At 45.9% G+C, this 15,175-nt stretch overlaps 3 protein-coding genes and 1 pseudogene across 3 annotated transcripts; 3 read left to right on the top strand and 1 right to left on the bottom strand.

The window, feature by feature from the left end:
* LOC136017804 (olfactory receptor 5AP2-like) overlaps nucleotides 1-15,175 on the bottom strand; it is a 313,756-nt pseudogene that overhangs the window by 190,645 nt on the left and 107,936 nt on the right.
* LOC136016755 (olfactory receptor 5AP2-like) lies at nucleotides 3,748-4,707 on the top strand. Its single transcript, XM_065684398.1, has one exon. The coding sequence runs from the start codon at nucleotides 3,748-3,750 to the stop codon at nucleotides 4,705-4,707; it is 960 nt and encodes a 319-aa protein (XP_065540470.1).
* Nucleotides 9,589-10,800, top strand: LOC136016757 (olfactory receptor 5AP2-like). Its single transcript, XM_065684401.1, has one exon. The coding sequence runs from the start codon at nucleotides 9,589-9,591 to the stop codon at nucleotides 10,798-10,800; it is 1,212 nt and encodes a 403-aa protein (XP_065540473.1).
* On the top strand, nucleotides 11,551-12,510 carry LOC136016760 (olfactory receptor 5AP2-like). The gene has a single exon (XM_065684403.1). It carries the CDS (start codon nucleotides 11,551-11,553, stop codon nucleotides 12,508-12,510), a length of 960 nt encoding a protein of 319 aa, XP_065540475.1.

The following is a 15,175-nucleotide window of genomic DNA, read 5'->3' on the forward strand; positions in this document are numbered from 1 at the left end:
CTTGTATTCAAACCATAGCTCACAAGTTTGGTTGCAAAGAGCCAACAGAAGATCATGGTGACCTTGCTATTGGTGAGGTAAATGCTGGCCACTACTTCCTGTCCAAGCAAACATCAATGCTCACATCACCCAAGGCACTCAGGTTGGTCAGGCATGACTTAGCCTTGGTACCTCCATGCTGGTTACTCATGGTCACCTTCCTGTCCTTCCTCTGCCTGGAGACGGCTTCCTGAGGGATTTGGTTCTTAATCCCATGGGGGACCGAGACAGCCCCAGTCCTTGTGCTCTCCTAGATGATGACATTCACCTTCTTCTACCCATCGTGCTGGAAGCACAAGAGACAAAGGAGAGCCTGAGGGAGAGGTGCCCGAAAGTGGAAGGAAGGAGATGGGAAGGAAGAGATGAGGAGTGTGGTAAAGGAGTGAACTGGGCAGCAACAGGGGAAAAGGGCCCTTCTGAAGGGATGCTTTAGGGTTGCCCCTGTCGCTGGTGGCTCTGATGGATGCTCCCAAGCCCATCACAGAATCCCAGAGAGGGTTGTGTTGGAAGGGACCTCAAAGCTCCTCCAGCTCCAACCCCTGGCACAGGCAGGGACCCCTTCCACTGGAGCAGCTTGCTCCAAGCCCCTGTGTCCAACCTGGCCTTGAGCACTGCCAGGGATGGGGCAGCCACAGCTTCTCTGGGCACCCTGTGCCAGCGCCTCAGCACCCTCCCAGGAAGAATTTCTGCGTAAGAGCTCATCTCAGTCTCCCCTCAGGCAGGTTCAAGCCTTCTTGGGGGTTATGGGGAACCTCCTTCTACAGCCAAACATGAAAGGAAAGTGCATGTCGCACGGATTCCCATCAGAGATCAGCCAGATCCTTTGGCAGTGCACACTGGGAGCAAACCCCCACAATCTGAGCATCATTTGGGGTTCCAGCCCCTCCCAGAGCCACATCCTCCCCTTCCCTTCTCTCTCCATCAGTAAAACCATTCACAGGAGCTGCAAGCCACGGTGCGATGCTGCGGATGAGCCCCCTCCATCCTGCTCCTGCTGTCAGCTGTGCCTCTTGCAACTCCTCATCACCCTGCTCAATACCAGCCCTGCAGCCACAGCCCGGCTGACAGCAGGAGATGGATGGGGCTGAGCCTGCTCCGCAGGGCATGGGATATGTGTATGGATGTGTATGGATGTGATGGACACAGGGGGGCTGGGAGGACATCCCCCTTTGTCCATCCTCCAGCGTCCCCCCTTGCTTTGCATCAGTCCTGGTCCCAAATGCTGTCACTGCTCACAGCCCCTGTGGCCACCCCACAGTACTTGGGGGCAAGGGTCTCCTCTCCATTATGATGTCCATAGGAAGGATTTAAGCACTGATCCCTAAGAAGTGAAAGCTGAATCCCAGTTTGGAGCCAGCTCCATGCAGAGCAGGGAGGGTTTTCAACCCTTGCCCAGTGCCTCCGTCACCAGGGTCCACCAGGGACAAAAGCCACCAGCATCCCTATGAGAATGTCCTATGTTTCCTACAGAGCCCCAGCATCCTTCATCCTGCCCCATGGTGTGCAGTGAGGCGGTGGAGTTTGCAGTTTGAAGGGGACTATGGAGCAGACCCTATGCTCTCTGCCCCCTCCAGCCTTTATCCCTGTGTCAATGGCTGTCATTGGGTGCAGAGGGTCTTAGGTTCTACTCTGCAGGAGCACAGGGACTGCCACAGGGGTTTGTTTCCTTAATCTCTTTAAACAGAGACAAAGGAGAGCACCAGCATGTGTAGGGACCATCTCACAGTCTCACAGTATCTGAGCAAGAGAAGTAGAGCAAGAACACAGACCTAGATCAACTGCATCCAAGACACCAAAGCATCAGGAAAGTTGGTGATCATGAAGCAGACACAAGACTAAGCCAAGTCAATCCCCTGGTCAGCACCCTGTCCAGCAATTGCTAAACAGATCCATGATGAGCCTACATCACCATGAAAGATATGCACATCTCCTGCTAAACTGGAAACCAGAACTCCTCTAACATCAACCAACCTCCCTGGGCTGAACTTAAATAGAGTTAGGGGGCAAATGGGGAGAGGGTGTGGATGGAGCCACAGCTGAGGCTGCTCAGGGGGATAAAGGCCTATTAGTTTACCAGGGACACCTCATCATGGCCTCAAAATTCCCCTTTCTCACCCTTGAATACAATGGAAGCCCAGAGGCATCAGCTCAAGTGTTGGACATCCAGGCACTACATGTGGATAACCCCACTGGGGATGGAAAACTGGGCTCTCAAGTGTGCACAGAGGGACATTATCAGCTTCAGAGAAGGAGTCACTTGTGCTTCGTGTCCCATTTGGGGACTTTCTGCAGTATCTGAAATGACTCTAAACCCATTCTCATTCTGTCACCACTGTCAAACTGAAACCTTTGCATAGTTCACAAGTATGTCAGAAGCATCCTATAAGTGGCAAATCACTGCTGCTGTGTAGCTGAGATGTTCTCAGCTGATGAGCTCAGGGATGGCTCATCCACTCCATGTCTCTCAGATGCCCAAGCACCACAATGCCTTTCAGAGGTGATTTCATACCCTTTGCTTTTCCTTCTCTTTGTTTTCCTCTGGGAAAGCATGAGCAGCCCTGGAGGCTTCCTCCCAGGAGAGCACATGCAGCTGTATTTACTGCCCCAGCACCACAAGCTGGGCTCTTGGAGTCTGGCAGGAGCTCCCCTCTCTTCACATCAGGTGCTTCACAGAGGTGATGCTGGCACATAGATGTTCTCTGCTGAGCTGGGGATAAATCCTTGGCTCCCGTCACTTGGTGGCAAAAGAAAGGCACAGGAGGTAACACCAAGACAAAGCAGAGCCTTGCCTGAATTTAGGCAGTGGGCTTGCTTCTGCATGTTCTAGTGTGCCCTTGTTTGGGAAAGCTGCTTCGGAAAACAGCCTTACCAATGTGAGTTTTCTTTATAATCAGAGGGAGCAATGTCTGATGCAGGTTGTGTTTCTTTTACATAGGCAGCTTGAGCCAGATGAACTGAATTACTCAAGAGTTAAACGAGGATGAATATTATTGTGTTATACAGAAATGCAACAGTTCAGATAGTCAGCAGAATATGGTCACTAACAAATCAGCCTTAGGAGTCAGCCTGTTATAACATCAACTCCTTTTTAAAGTAAGAAACTGAATACCCATAGGTTTAAGATGCTTTATCATGCTGGAGCTCAGGAAGGTATAAATCATGAATTTACCAATGTCAATGCTATTTGATGTAAATTATCTCAAATAGTTCAGTAAATGTGATTTGGTGGCTGGAATTAAAATGAAAAGCCAAAGGAAAATGTCTGTAGGTAATGTGTGTGTAAGCTGAGCTTTCACTAGGACTGAGAAATTCTCTCGCTCCACGTTTATGTGCAATCCTATAAGGATCCTCTGAGGTGTCTTTTGACACAAATTTCTTTCAAATTGAAAGTGATTAAAGATCCGTATTTTTGCTCAAACCTGAAAACCCATGTGCTGGACTAAATCCATAGTTTTAATTCTCCCAGCATAGAAAAATAAAAATGCTATTTACTGCTTCAACAAACTGCCTGTTCTTTTCTGAATACCTCATCTGAAAAACATTATATATATATATATATAATTTTTGTTAGAAAATATATTGGAATAATCTAAAGTGTGGCAGGTATAGTGGTCATTGATTGGATATGGATGTGGTCCAGATCTGAATCTCCATTTTTGTTCAGTTTGATGTTTCTCTTCCTTTTGCCTCAGCAGAGAATACCTGGTCATGGGAGGAAATCACACCCAGATTAAATTCATCCTGTTGGGAATTACAGACAGCCCATGTGCCCAGACTCCTCTTTTTGTCTTGTTTCTATTGATTTACATTGTCACTTTGGTGGGGAACTTTGGCATTATCATCTTGGTTCGGTTGTCTCCCAGCCTCCACACCCCCATGTACTTCTTCCTCACCCATTTTGCCTTCATTGACATCTGCTATTCTACAGTCATCTCCCCCAGGATGCTGGCAGACCTGTTATCAGAGGACAAAACCATTTCTTTCACTGGCTGCATGATGCAGTTCCTCACCTTTGCTTTCTTTGGTACTGTTGAGTGTCATCTGCTGGCCATGATGGCCTACGACCGGCATGTTGCTATCTGCCAGCCCCTGCTTTATGTGACCATCATCTCCAGCCGTGTCTGCTGGCAGCTGGTAGCATCATCCTACCTATTCGCCTTCCTCAGTGCCATCATCTACACATGGTGCGTGTTTGGAGGTTTCTTTTGTGGTCCCAACCTCATTGACCACTTCTTCTGTGATGTTGTCCCTGTTCTAAGGCTCGTGTGCTCTGACACCCACAGCAGCGAGATGGTCATCTTTGCCTTCATCACCATCAACGTGGTGGGCACAAGCTTGGTCATTTTGCTCTCCTACATCTCTATCCTCTGCACCGTGCTGAGGATGTGCTCAGCACAGAGCAGGGCCAGAGCCTTCCACACCTGTACATCCCATTTGATGGCTGTTGCCTTGTTCTTTGGGACAGCATTCTTCATGTACCTACAACCTCCATCTAGCCACAGGAGCCTAGATAAAGTGGCCTCCATCATCTACACAATGGTCACACCCATGCTCAACCCATTCATTTACAGCCTGAGGAACAAGGAGGTGAAGGGGGCTCTGATCAAGTGCACGAGGAGGTTCTTCAGCCACTGGCAACATACAAGAGTTCTGTCATCCAGGACATGAACATTTCATGTCCAGTGTGAAAGCCTAAGGGACACTGAAATATTGAGTTTTTCCACTGAAAGTCATGACTTTATGGAAGTTCTTCCACAGTTTCTGCACAAAAGTTTATGACAGTAACAGACCCCCAGAATCACACCATTCTTGGAAGAAAACAAGAGGAGACTGAGCCTCAAACTGCATTTCAGTTCCCAGTCCCCAGCCTGGAGGAAGAAATTACCCTCAATTATCCCAAGCCTCTTTTCCTCACAGGAAACAACCATCACCTTTATTCATTTACAAGTTTTGACACTGATAAAGATGTATTTTTCTTGCAAGATTCTTGACCTTGTCCCTCAGCTCCCATAAAATTCCTCACTCTTGCCTGTGAGCTCTTTATTAAAGCTGCTGGGGTGGGAGGGAAGAGGAAGTGCAGTTTTACATTTGCTTGCTGAAAAAGAGTCAGAGCAAAGGTTTCAAAAGATTCATTGCATTTGTTTGTGCCTTTCAAAGAGAAGAAGCTGGTGGGAATCAAGGTCTCAAGCTGCACCTTTGAATACCAAGGAAAATCCTTCCCCAGGCTTCAGCTTCAGACTAGATATCACTTCAAGTAAAGAACTGTGGAAAATATACTACCTAATAGAGATTGATGAACTGTGCTGAGATTACCCAGTGTTAAGGACAATTTAGGCACTTCAAGGCATCCTTGCATTTATTTTAAGTGAGTTTTACACTCTTTTAAAGTGCCATTTACTCAAACGGTGAGATAAGTGGAATTCCAGCTAGAGATAAGCACCCACATCCCATGTCCACACCCAGCTCACACTAAAGCACACCAGGAAACACCAAGTGGTGTGTTGCACTTATAAACACAGCAGGAGGCAAGTTTCCATAGGTGAAAGATACTCCTGAACCCAGAACCAATGGTAACTGAGAGCTGTCTGGGTCAGAAAGACGTAAAAAAAAAAACCCCACTGCTGTGGTGTCCTGGGTTCAGCAGTAGCAGACATTTTTTCTCCTTCTTAGTAGCTGGTGCAGTGCTGTGGTTTTGACTTTCAGACTGGGAACAGCCCTGATAACACCGATGGTTTTAGTTGCTGCTCAGTAATGCTTACTCTGACCAAGGACTTTCTGAGCCTCATGCTCTGCCAGGGAAGAGGGGAAGCCGGGAGGAAGCAGAGACAGGACACCTGATCCAAACTAGCCAAAGAGGTATTCCATAGCACAGCACATCATGCCCAGGAGGTTAACTGGGAGTTACCCAGAAGGGCTAATTCACTGCAGGGTTGAGCGAGGTATGAGTCTGCAGGTGGTGAGGTGTTGTATTCTCTTCCCTTGTAATTTCCTTCATCATTATTATTATTGGTGGTAGCAGTAGTGGTTTGTGTTATACCTTAGTTACTAAACTGTTCTTATCTCAACCCATAGGAGCTGCCTTCTTTCAATTCTCCTTCCCATCCCTCCAGGAGCTGGGGGAAGAAAGTGGTGGGGAGGGAGTAGACTGCGTGGTTCTGATTTATGGCCTAGGCTTAAACCATGACATGTGGGAAAATATTTTTCCTTTACCTGTTGTGAGGGAGAATTAACTTATATTTGGGAAGTATATGGGTCATGAACAGTGTCCTCTGTGTGCTCTGGAAAACAGCAGCGAGAGAAGAGACATTATCCTGGGTCTAGGGAAAAGTGGCTTCTATCTGCGGTCAGTGAGGGAGCCAGAATTGATGTAATTACTGATGACGAGCTTGGCAGGACAGAGATTTTGACATCAGAGACCTTCTGGAAAACCTTCACCACACCTTGTTTTCTTCTTTAGGAGTGTAAGGATAGGACAAGGGGTAATGGGTTAAAACCTAAACAGGGGAAGTTTAGATTGGATATAAGGAGGAAGTTCTCTACTGTTAGGGTGGTGAGGCACTGGAATGTGTTGCCCAGGGAAGCTGTGAACACTCTATCCCTGGTGGTGTTCAAGGCCAGGTTGGACAGAGCCTTGGGTGACAGGGTTTAGTGGGAGGTGTCCCTGCCCATGGCAGGGGGATGGAACTGGATGATCTTAAGTTACTTTCCAACCCAAACCATTCTATGAATCTTCATTCTATTTTGTTGCATATTGTACCTGAGACATGTAGAATATATGCAAATAGAATCATAGAGCCACAGAAAACCCAACTTTCACCTCAAGAGATCATCTGCTCCAAGCTTTAATGGGAAAGGGAGCCCAGATGAAAAGTGTCACGTGTAGGGCTCATCGCTGCTTGATGAATTACCCCACTCTGGTGTTCTTATCCCCTCTTTGGTGTAAGAAAGATTCCAGAGCAGAGACAACTGAAATGTTTAAAGGTTTACCTAGGCTTGGTGCTACATTCCGAAGGGAGGTCTGGATTGCCATAGTCTTGTGTGTGGTGGATGCAACTCAGGGAACTCCCAAGAGGAACCTCAGTCTAACGTACAGAGAAGGAACAATGATGAATTCCAGCAATACAAGAAACAGGCTTGCAGTTCTGGAAATGCATTTTATGATAAAAGCACCATAGCATGATTCTGCTTCAATCTTTGCAGAGAAGGGATTGACAAATTGCAGAATCCCCTGGCTGTAGACACAAAATTCCCATGTCAGGTGAATAACAGAGGTCCTGCCATAGAAGTCTAATATCACACTTGGTAAAACAGAATTAACCGATGACCAGAGAAAAATACTGGGAAACAAAGTTCATCTTACTACTCTATTTCTGTCACTGAGAAGAATAACTCCTTTCTTACCCATGCAGCGACGTGGTCTGGACAGACAGGGACTGCCAGAGCAGTGAGCACTGGCTGGGCTGTTGGGTGCAGAGGGTGATGGGCTCTACTCTGCAGGAGCATGGGGGCTGCCACAGGGCTTTGATTCCTTAATATCTTTAAACAGAGACAAAGGAGAACACCACCGTGTGCAGGGCCCATCCCACAGTACCTGAGCAAGAGAAGCAGGGCAGGAACAGAGACCAAGGACAAGTTCAACCAAGATTCCAGAGCATCAGGGAAGTTGGTGGTGAGGAGGCAGATAAAAGTCCAAGCCAAGTCAACCCCCTGGTCAGCATCCAGTCCAAAAATTGCTAAACAGATACACAACAAAGCTTAGATCACCATCAAAGGATTCCTTAGATGTGCAGAACTCCTACTAAACTGAAAACCACAACTGCTCTAATAAAGCACAAGCTCCCTGGGCTGAACTTACATAGACATGGGGGACCAATGGGCAGAGGGTGGGGATGGAGCCACAGCTGAGGTTGATCAGTGGTACAAAAACCTATTAGTTCACCCTGAGACAATTCATCCCTGCCTCAAAATGCTCATTTCTCACCCTTGAATACAGTGGAAGCCCAGAGTCACCAGCTCAGGTGTAGGACATCCAGGCACTACAAGTGGATAACCCCACTGGGGATGGAAAACTGGGATCTCAAGTGTCCATTGAAGGACAGCAGCAGCTCCAGAGATGGAGTCACTTCTTCTCCATGTCCCATTTGGAGAACCTCTGCAAGATCTGAAATGGCTCTAAACCCATTCTCATTCTGTTGGCAATGACAAACAGAATGCTTGGGATAGTCCACAAGTATGTCAGAAGCATCCTATGAGCTGGTCATCACTGCTGCTGTGTAGCTGTGCTCAGGTTTGGCTCATCCACACCATGTCTCTCAGATGCCCAAGCACCACAATGCCTTTCAGAGGTGATTTCACGCCATTTCCTTTTCCTTCTCTTTGTTTTCCTCTGGTAAAGCATGAGCAGCCCTGGAGGCTTCCTCCCAGGAGAGCACATGCAACTGTATTTACAGCCTCAGCACCACAAGCTGGGCTCTTGGAGTCTGGCAGGAGCTCCCCTCTCTTCACATTAGGTGCTTCACAGAGGTGATGCTGGCACGTAGATGTTCTCTGCTGCACTGGGGATAAATCCATGTCTCCTATCACTCTGTGACAGAGGGAAGGCACAGGAGGTAACACCAACACAATGCAGAGCCTCACCTGCACTGAGGCAGTGGGCTTTTGTCTTCATGTTCTAGTGTACTCTTTGGTAAAGGTGCATCAGAAAACAGCCTTACCATCACGGGTTTTTCTTTATAGTAAGAGGGAGCAATGTCTGATGCAGGTTGTGTTTCTTTTGCATAGGCATCTAAAGCAGATGCACTTATTTATTCAAGACTTAAATGAGGATGAATCTTATTCTGTTATAAAGAAATGCAACGTTGCAGATTGTCAGCAGAATACAGTCACTAACAAATCAGCCTTAGGAATCAGTGCGTTTTATCAGCAGCTCCATTGTTAAATAAGCAACTTAATGCCCATGTGTTTAGGATGCTTTATTGTGCTGGAGCTCAGAAAGGTATAAATCATGAATTTACCAATGTGAATTATATCGTATATATAGCATTTTCATAAATGTTATTTCAGGACTGGAATGATAATCAAAAGCCAAGGGAAAATGTCACAATGTCTTTCATGTGTAAAATGGAATTTCACAGAGATTGGAACTTTCTCTTGCTCCAGTTTTACATATGATCCTGTGAGGTTTCTCTGAGGCATCTTTTGACCAAATTGCCTACAAATTGAACGTGAAGAAAGATCTGATTCTTTTTTTTTTTAATTTGAAAACACACGTGCTTGAATAAATTCATAGTTTTAAGTTTCCCAGCATAGAAAAACGAAAATGTCATTTGTGGCTTAAATGCTCTCCCTCTTTCTTTGTAAATACCTCAACTGAAAAACAAAAAAACGTATAATTTCAGATTAGAAAATATAGTAGAATATAGTAATTCCACCAAAACGTGACAGTTAGATTGTTCATTGATTGGAGTTACATATGGTCCAAAAGTGAATCTCTATTCTTAATCAGAGTGATGTTTCTCTTCCTTTTGCCTCAGCAGGGAACACCTGGTCATGGGACGAAATCACACCCAGATTAAATTCATCCTGTTGGGAATTACAGACAGCCCATGTGCGCAGACTCCTCTTTTTCTCTTTTTTCTGTTGATTTACATTGTCACTTTGGTGGGGAATTTTGGCATTATCACATTGGTTCAGTTGTCTCGCAGCCTCCACACCCCCATGTACTTCTTCCTCACCCATTTTGCCTTCATTGACATCTGCTATTCCACAGTCATCTCCCCCAGGATGCTGGCAGACCTGTTATCAGAGGACAAAACCATTTCTTTCACTGGCTGCATGATGCAGTTCCTCACCTTTGCTTTCTTTGGTACTGTTGAGTGTCACCTGCTGGCCATGATGGCCTACGACCGGCATGTTGCTATCTGCCAGCCCCTGCTTTATGTGACCATCATCTCCAGACGCATCTGCTGGCAGCTGGTAGCATCATCCTACCTATTCGCCTTCCTCAGTGCCATCATCTACACATGGTGCGTGTTCGGATGTTCCTTCTGTGGTCCCAACCGCATTGACCACTTCTTCTGTGGTCCCAACCGCATTGACCACTTCTTCTGTGACGAAGTTCCTTTGCTAAAGCTTGTGTGCTCTGACACCCACAGCAGTGAGATGGTCATCTTTGCCTTTGTCACCATCAATGAGGTGAGTACGAGTGTGGTCATTTTGCTCTCCTACATCTCTATCATCCGCACCATGCTGAGGACGTGCTCAGCACAGAGTAGGGCCAGAGCCTTCCAAACCTGCACCTCCCATTTGATGGCTGTTTCCATGTACTTTGGGTCAGCATTCTTCATGTACCTGCAACCTTCTTCTAGTCACAGCAGCCTGGATAAGGTGGCCTCCATCAGCTACACTGTGATCACCCCCATGCTCAACCCATTCATCTACAGCCTGAGGAACAAGGAGGTGAAGGAGGCTCTGGCCAAGTGCAGAAGGAGGTTGTTCAACAGCTGGCAACATACAAGAGTTTTCTGCTGCACTGGGGATAAACCCTTGGCTCCCATCACTCGGTGGCAGAAGGAAGGCACAGGAGGTAACATCAAGACGAAGCAAAGCCTCACCTGCATTGAGGCAGTGGGCTTTTTTCTTCATGTCCTCGTTTCCTCTTTGGGAAAGCTGTGTCAGGAAAACAGCCTTACCAACGTGGGTTTTCTTTATAAGAAGAGGAAGCAATGGTTCATGCAGGTTTTCTTTTACACAGGCAGCTAAAGCAAGATGCACTGATTTATTCATTATTATTAAATGAGGATGAGTCTTACATTGTGATAAAGAAATGCAGCATTTCAGATTGTCAACAGAATATGGTCACTAACAAATCAGCCTTAGGAATTAGCACATTGTAATATAAACTGAGCTTTCAAGTAAGCAACTCAATGTCCATGGGTTTAGGATGCTTCAGTGTGCTGGAGCTCAGAAATATATAAATCATGACTTTAGCAATGTGAATGTTTTCTGTTGTGAATGATCTCAAAGAGTTTGAGAAATGTGTTTTGTAACTGGAACGATAATCAAAAGCCAAGGGAAATGCCTGGAGGATGTGTAAGCAGGTCTATCACTGGGACTTTCTCCAGGTTTACGTACACTGCTACGAGGGTCCTCTGAGGTGTCTTCCGGCACACACAGCCTCCAAACTGAAAGTGAATAAGGATCTGATACTTTCCTCAAACCTGAAATAACCTGAAAACTCACGTGCTTCAATAAATCCATAGTTTAAGGTTTCTAAGCATAGAAAAACAAAACTGCCATTTGTTGCTTCAACACGCTCCCTGTTAAAAGTACCTCAACTAACAAAATATAATCTGTATATAATTTGGGTTGCAATATACATTAGAATATATGAATTCCATCAAAATGTGACAGTTGCTTGATTGATTGCAGTTAAATATGGTCCAAAACTGAAACAATTTTTAATCACTGTGATGTTTCTCTTCCTTTTGCCTCAGCAGGGAACACCTGGTCATGGGACGAAATCACACCCAGATTGAATTCATCCTCTTGGGAATTACAGACAGCCCATGTGCGCAGACTCTTCTTTTTCTCTTTTTTCTGTTGATTTACATTGTCACTTTGGTGGGGAACTTTGGCATTATCATCTTGGTTCGGTTGTCTCCCAGCCTCCACACCCCCATGTACTTCTTCCTCACCCATTTTGCCTTCATTGACATCTGCTATTTCACAGTCATCTCCCCCAGGATGCTGGTAGACCTGTTATCAGAGGACAAAACCATTTCTTTCACTGGCTGCATGATGCAGTTCCTCACCTTTGCTTTCTTTGGTACTGTTGAGTGTCACCTGCTGGCCATGATGGCCTACAACCGGCATGTTGCTATCTGCCAGCCCCTGCTTTATGTGACCACCATCTCCAGCCATGTCTGCCGGCAGCTGGTAGCATCTTCCTACCTATTCGCCTTCCTCAGTGCCATCATCTACACATGGTGCGTGTTTGGATGTTCCTTCTGTGGTCCCAACCGCATTGACCACTTTTTTTGTGATGAAGTTCCTGTGCTAAAGCTCGTGTGCTCTGACACCCACAGCAGTGAGATGGTCATCTTTGCCTTCGTCACTATCAACGTGGTGGGCACAAGCTTGGTCATTTTGCTCTCCTACATCTCTATCCTCTGCACCGTGCTGAGGATGTGCTCAGCACAGAGTAGGGCCAGAGCCTTCCAAACCTGCACCTCCCATTTGATGGCTGTTTCCATGTACTTTGGGTCAGCATTCTTCATGTACCTGCAACCTCCATCTAGCCACAGGAGCCTGGATACGGTTGCCTCCATCTTCTATGATCTGCTCATCCCCATGCTCAATCCATTCATCTACAGCCTGAGGAACAAGGAAGTGAAAGGGGCCCTGCTGAAGTGTGGGAGAAGGCTTTTCAGCCACTGGCAACATAGAAGAGCTGTATCATCCGGGACATGAACATTTCATGTCAAGTGAGAAAGCCTATAAGACATTAAAACAAAGGGATTTTTCCACTAACCCTCATGGTTTTATGTGGGTTCTACAACAGTTCCTGAACGAAAGTCAGTGTCAGTATTAAATGAGAAATGGACCCAGCCATCACATCTTCCCTGGAAGAAATCAAAAGGAGAAGGAACCTCAAACTTCAATTTACTTCACAGTCACCTGTCTGTAGTAAGAAATTACCTGAATTATCCCAGGCCTCTTTCACTCACAGAAAACACCAATCACCTTTATTCAGTCGTAACTTTTGTCACTGACAAAGATGTATTTTTCTTGAAAGAATCTTGACCTTGTCCCTCAGCTCCCATAAAATTCCTCACTTTTACCTGCGAGCTCTTTATTAAAGCTGCTGGGGTGGGAGGGAAGAGGAAGTGCAGTTTTACATTTGCTTGCTGAAAAAGAGTCAGAGAAAAGGTTTCAGAAGATTCATTGCATTTGTTTGTGCCTTTCAAAGACCAGAAGCTGGTGGGAATCGAGATCTCATGATGCACCTTTGAATATGAGGGGGAATCCCTCCCCAGGATGCAGCTTCACAAGAGATTTCACTTCAAAGAAGGGAATTTTAGACAATCTAATTCGTAATACAGGACAAAGAACTGAGCTGAGACCACCCAGTGGTAAGGACAATTTAGGCACATGAAGGGATCCTCCCATTCATTCTATGTGTTATTTTTCATTCATCTTATGTCCTGTTTACTTAAATGGTGAGATAAAGAGAAATAAGCTGGAAATAAGAACCCACAACCCATGTCCATACCCAGCTCACACTAAAGTACACTAGGAAAAACAGATGGTGTATTTCACTGGCAAATGAAGCCTGTGGCTCGTTTCCATAGATGAAAGGCAATCTTGAGCACAGAACTGATGGTAACTGAGAGCTGTCTGGGTCTGAAAGAAGCCAACACACACAGATGGGGGACAACAGCATTGCTTTACCTGTTGTGAGTGGGAATTAATTTGTATTTAAAAAGTATATGGATGGTGAACAGTCTCTTTTGTGTGCTTTGCCAAACCACAGCAAGAGAGGAGATGTTATCTAAGGTCTCAGGGAAAAGTGGTTTCTACCTGTGGCCAGTGATGGAGACATCAGAAATGTAATTCAATGCTGAAGAACTTAAGGTGTCAGAGACTTTTAATATCAGAGAGCTTCCTCGAAAACCCTCACCATAACTTCTTTTCCTCCTTCTTGTTAGTTGGATGTCTTTGCTTAGACTATACATACAGAATCATAGAGCCACAGAAAGCCCAAGCTGGACGTCAAAAGATAATCTGGTAGATACCAGCTTTTGTAGGAAAGGGAGACTAGATAAGATGCGTGATGTGTAGGGCTCGTCACTGCTTGATGAATTACCCCACTCTGGTGTCCTTATTTCTTCTTGGGTTTAAGAAAGTTTCCAAAGCAGAGACAACTGAAATGCTCAAAGTTTTCCCCACACTTGATGCTAGGCTCCTAAGAGAGCTTTCCATTGCCATAGTCATGTGTGGTGGATCCAACTCAGTGAACTGGCAGTAGGAACCTCAGTCTAACATGCAGGGGAGGCAGAACTGTCAATTCCAGCCAACACAAGAAAGAGGCTTGAGGTTTTGGAAATACATTTTATGCTGGGAGCATCATTGCATGATTCTGCTTCAATCTTTTCAGAGAAAGGATCTGCAAAATGCAGAAAGCCCTGGCTGTAGACACAAACTTCCCACATCAGGTACATAAAGGAGGTCCTCCCCATTAAAGTCTAATATCATACTTGGTAAAGGAGAAAGCACTAAGGACGAGACAATAATACATGAAATTAATGTGCACTTCATTATTCAACTTCCCTAACTGCGAAGACTATCTCCAAATTTGCCCATTCAGGTACATGGTCTAGATAGAGAGGGAATGCCAGACCTGGGCCAAGTTCAGACAAGACTCCCAATCATCAGGTGAGTTGGTGATGTTACAAAAGATTCAGGTCCAGGACTAAGCCAAAGAATGTCAGATCAAGCCAAGTCAATCCCCTGTTCAGGATCAATTTGAGCAAACGACAGGGAGGTCCATGAGCGAGCCTAGTCCACTAGGTGGACACCATAGATGCTCACACTGACTGATGACACAGAAACCAAAACTTCTTTTATAAAACTCAACCTCCCTGAGCTGAGCTTAAATAGAGATAGGGGGCAAACAGGCAGAGGGTGGGGATGAAGCCCATGTGTGGCTGGTCGGGGAGATAAAGGCCTATTAGTTCAGCCTGGGACAATTCATCACTGCCTCAAAATGCCCATTTCTCACCCTTTAATACAGTGGAAGCCCACAGTCCCCAGCTCAGGTGTTGGACATCCGGGCGATATATGTGGATAAGCCCACTGGGGATGGAAATCTGGGCTCTCAAGGGTACACAGAGGAACATCAGCAGCTCCAGAGATGGAGTCAGTAATGCATCACGTCCTCTTTCGGGACCCTCTGGAAGATCTGAATTGTCTCTACAACAGTTTCATTCTGTTGCCAAGGTCAGACCAAAAGTTTTATGTGACCCACAAGTATGTCACAAGCATCCTATGATGCTCTTATGAGCTGGTCATCACTGCTGCTGTGTAGCTGTGCCCAGGGATGGCTCATGCACTCCATGACTCTCAGATGCCGAAG

The sequence above is a fragment of the Lathamus discolor genome, chromosome 6, assembly GCF_037157495.1.
Source record: "Lathamus discolor isolate bLatDis1 chromosome 6, bLatDis1.hap1, whole genome shotgun sequence".
NCBI lineage: Eukaryota > Metazoa > Chordata > Aves > Psittaciformes > Psittacidae > Lathamus > Lathamus discolor.

Coding starts and splice junctions, on each gene's coding strand:
- LOC136016757 (XM_065684401.1), top strand. CDS start 9,589: ATGGGACGAAATCACACCCAGATTAAATTCATCCTGTTGGGAATTACA.
- LOC136016755 (XM_065684398.1), top strand. CDS start 3,748: ATGGGAGGAAATCACACCCAGATTAAATTCATCCTGTTGGGAATTACA.
- LOC136016760 (XM_065684403.1), top strand. CDS start 11,551: ATGGGACGAAATCACACCCAGATTGAATTCATCCTCTTGGGAATTACA.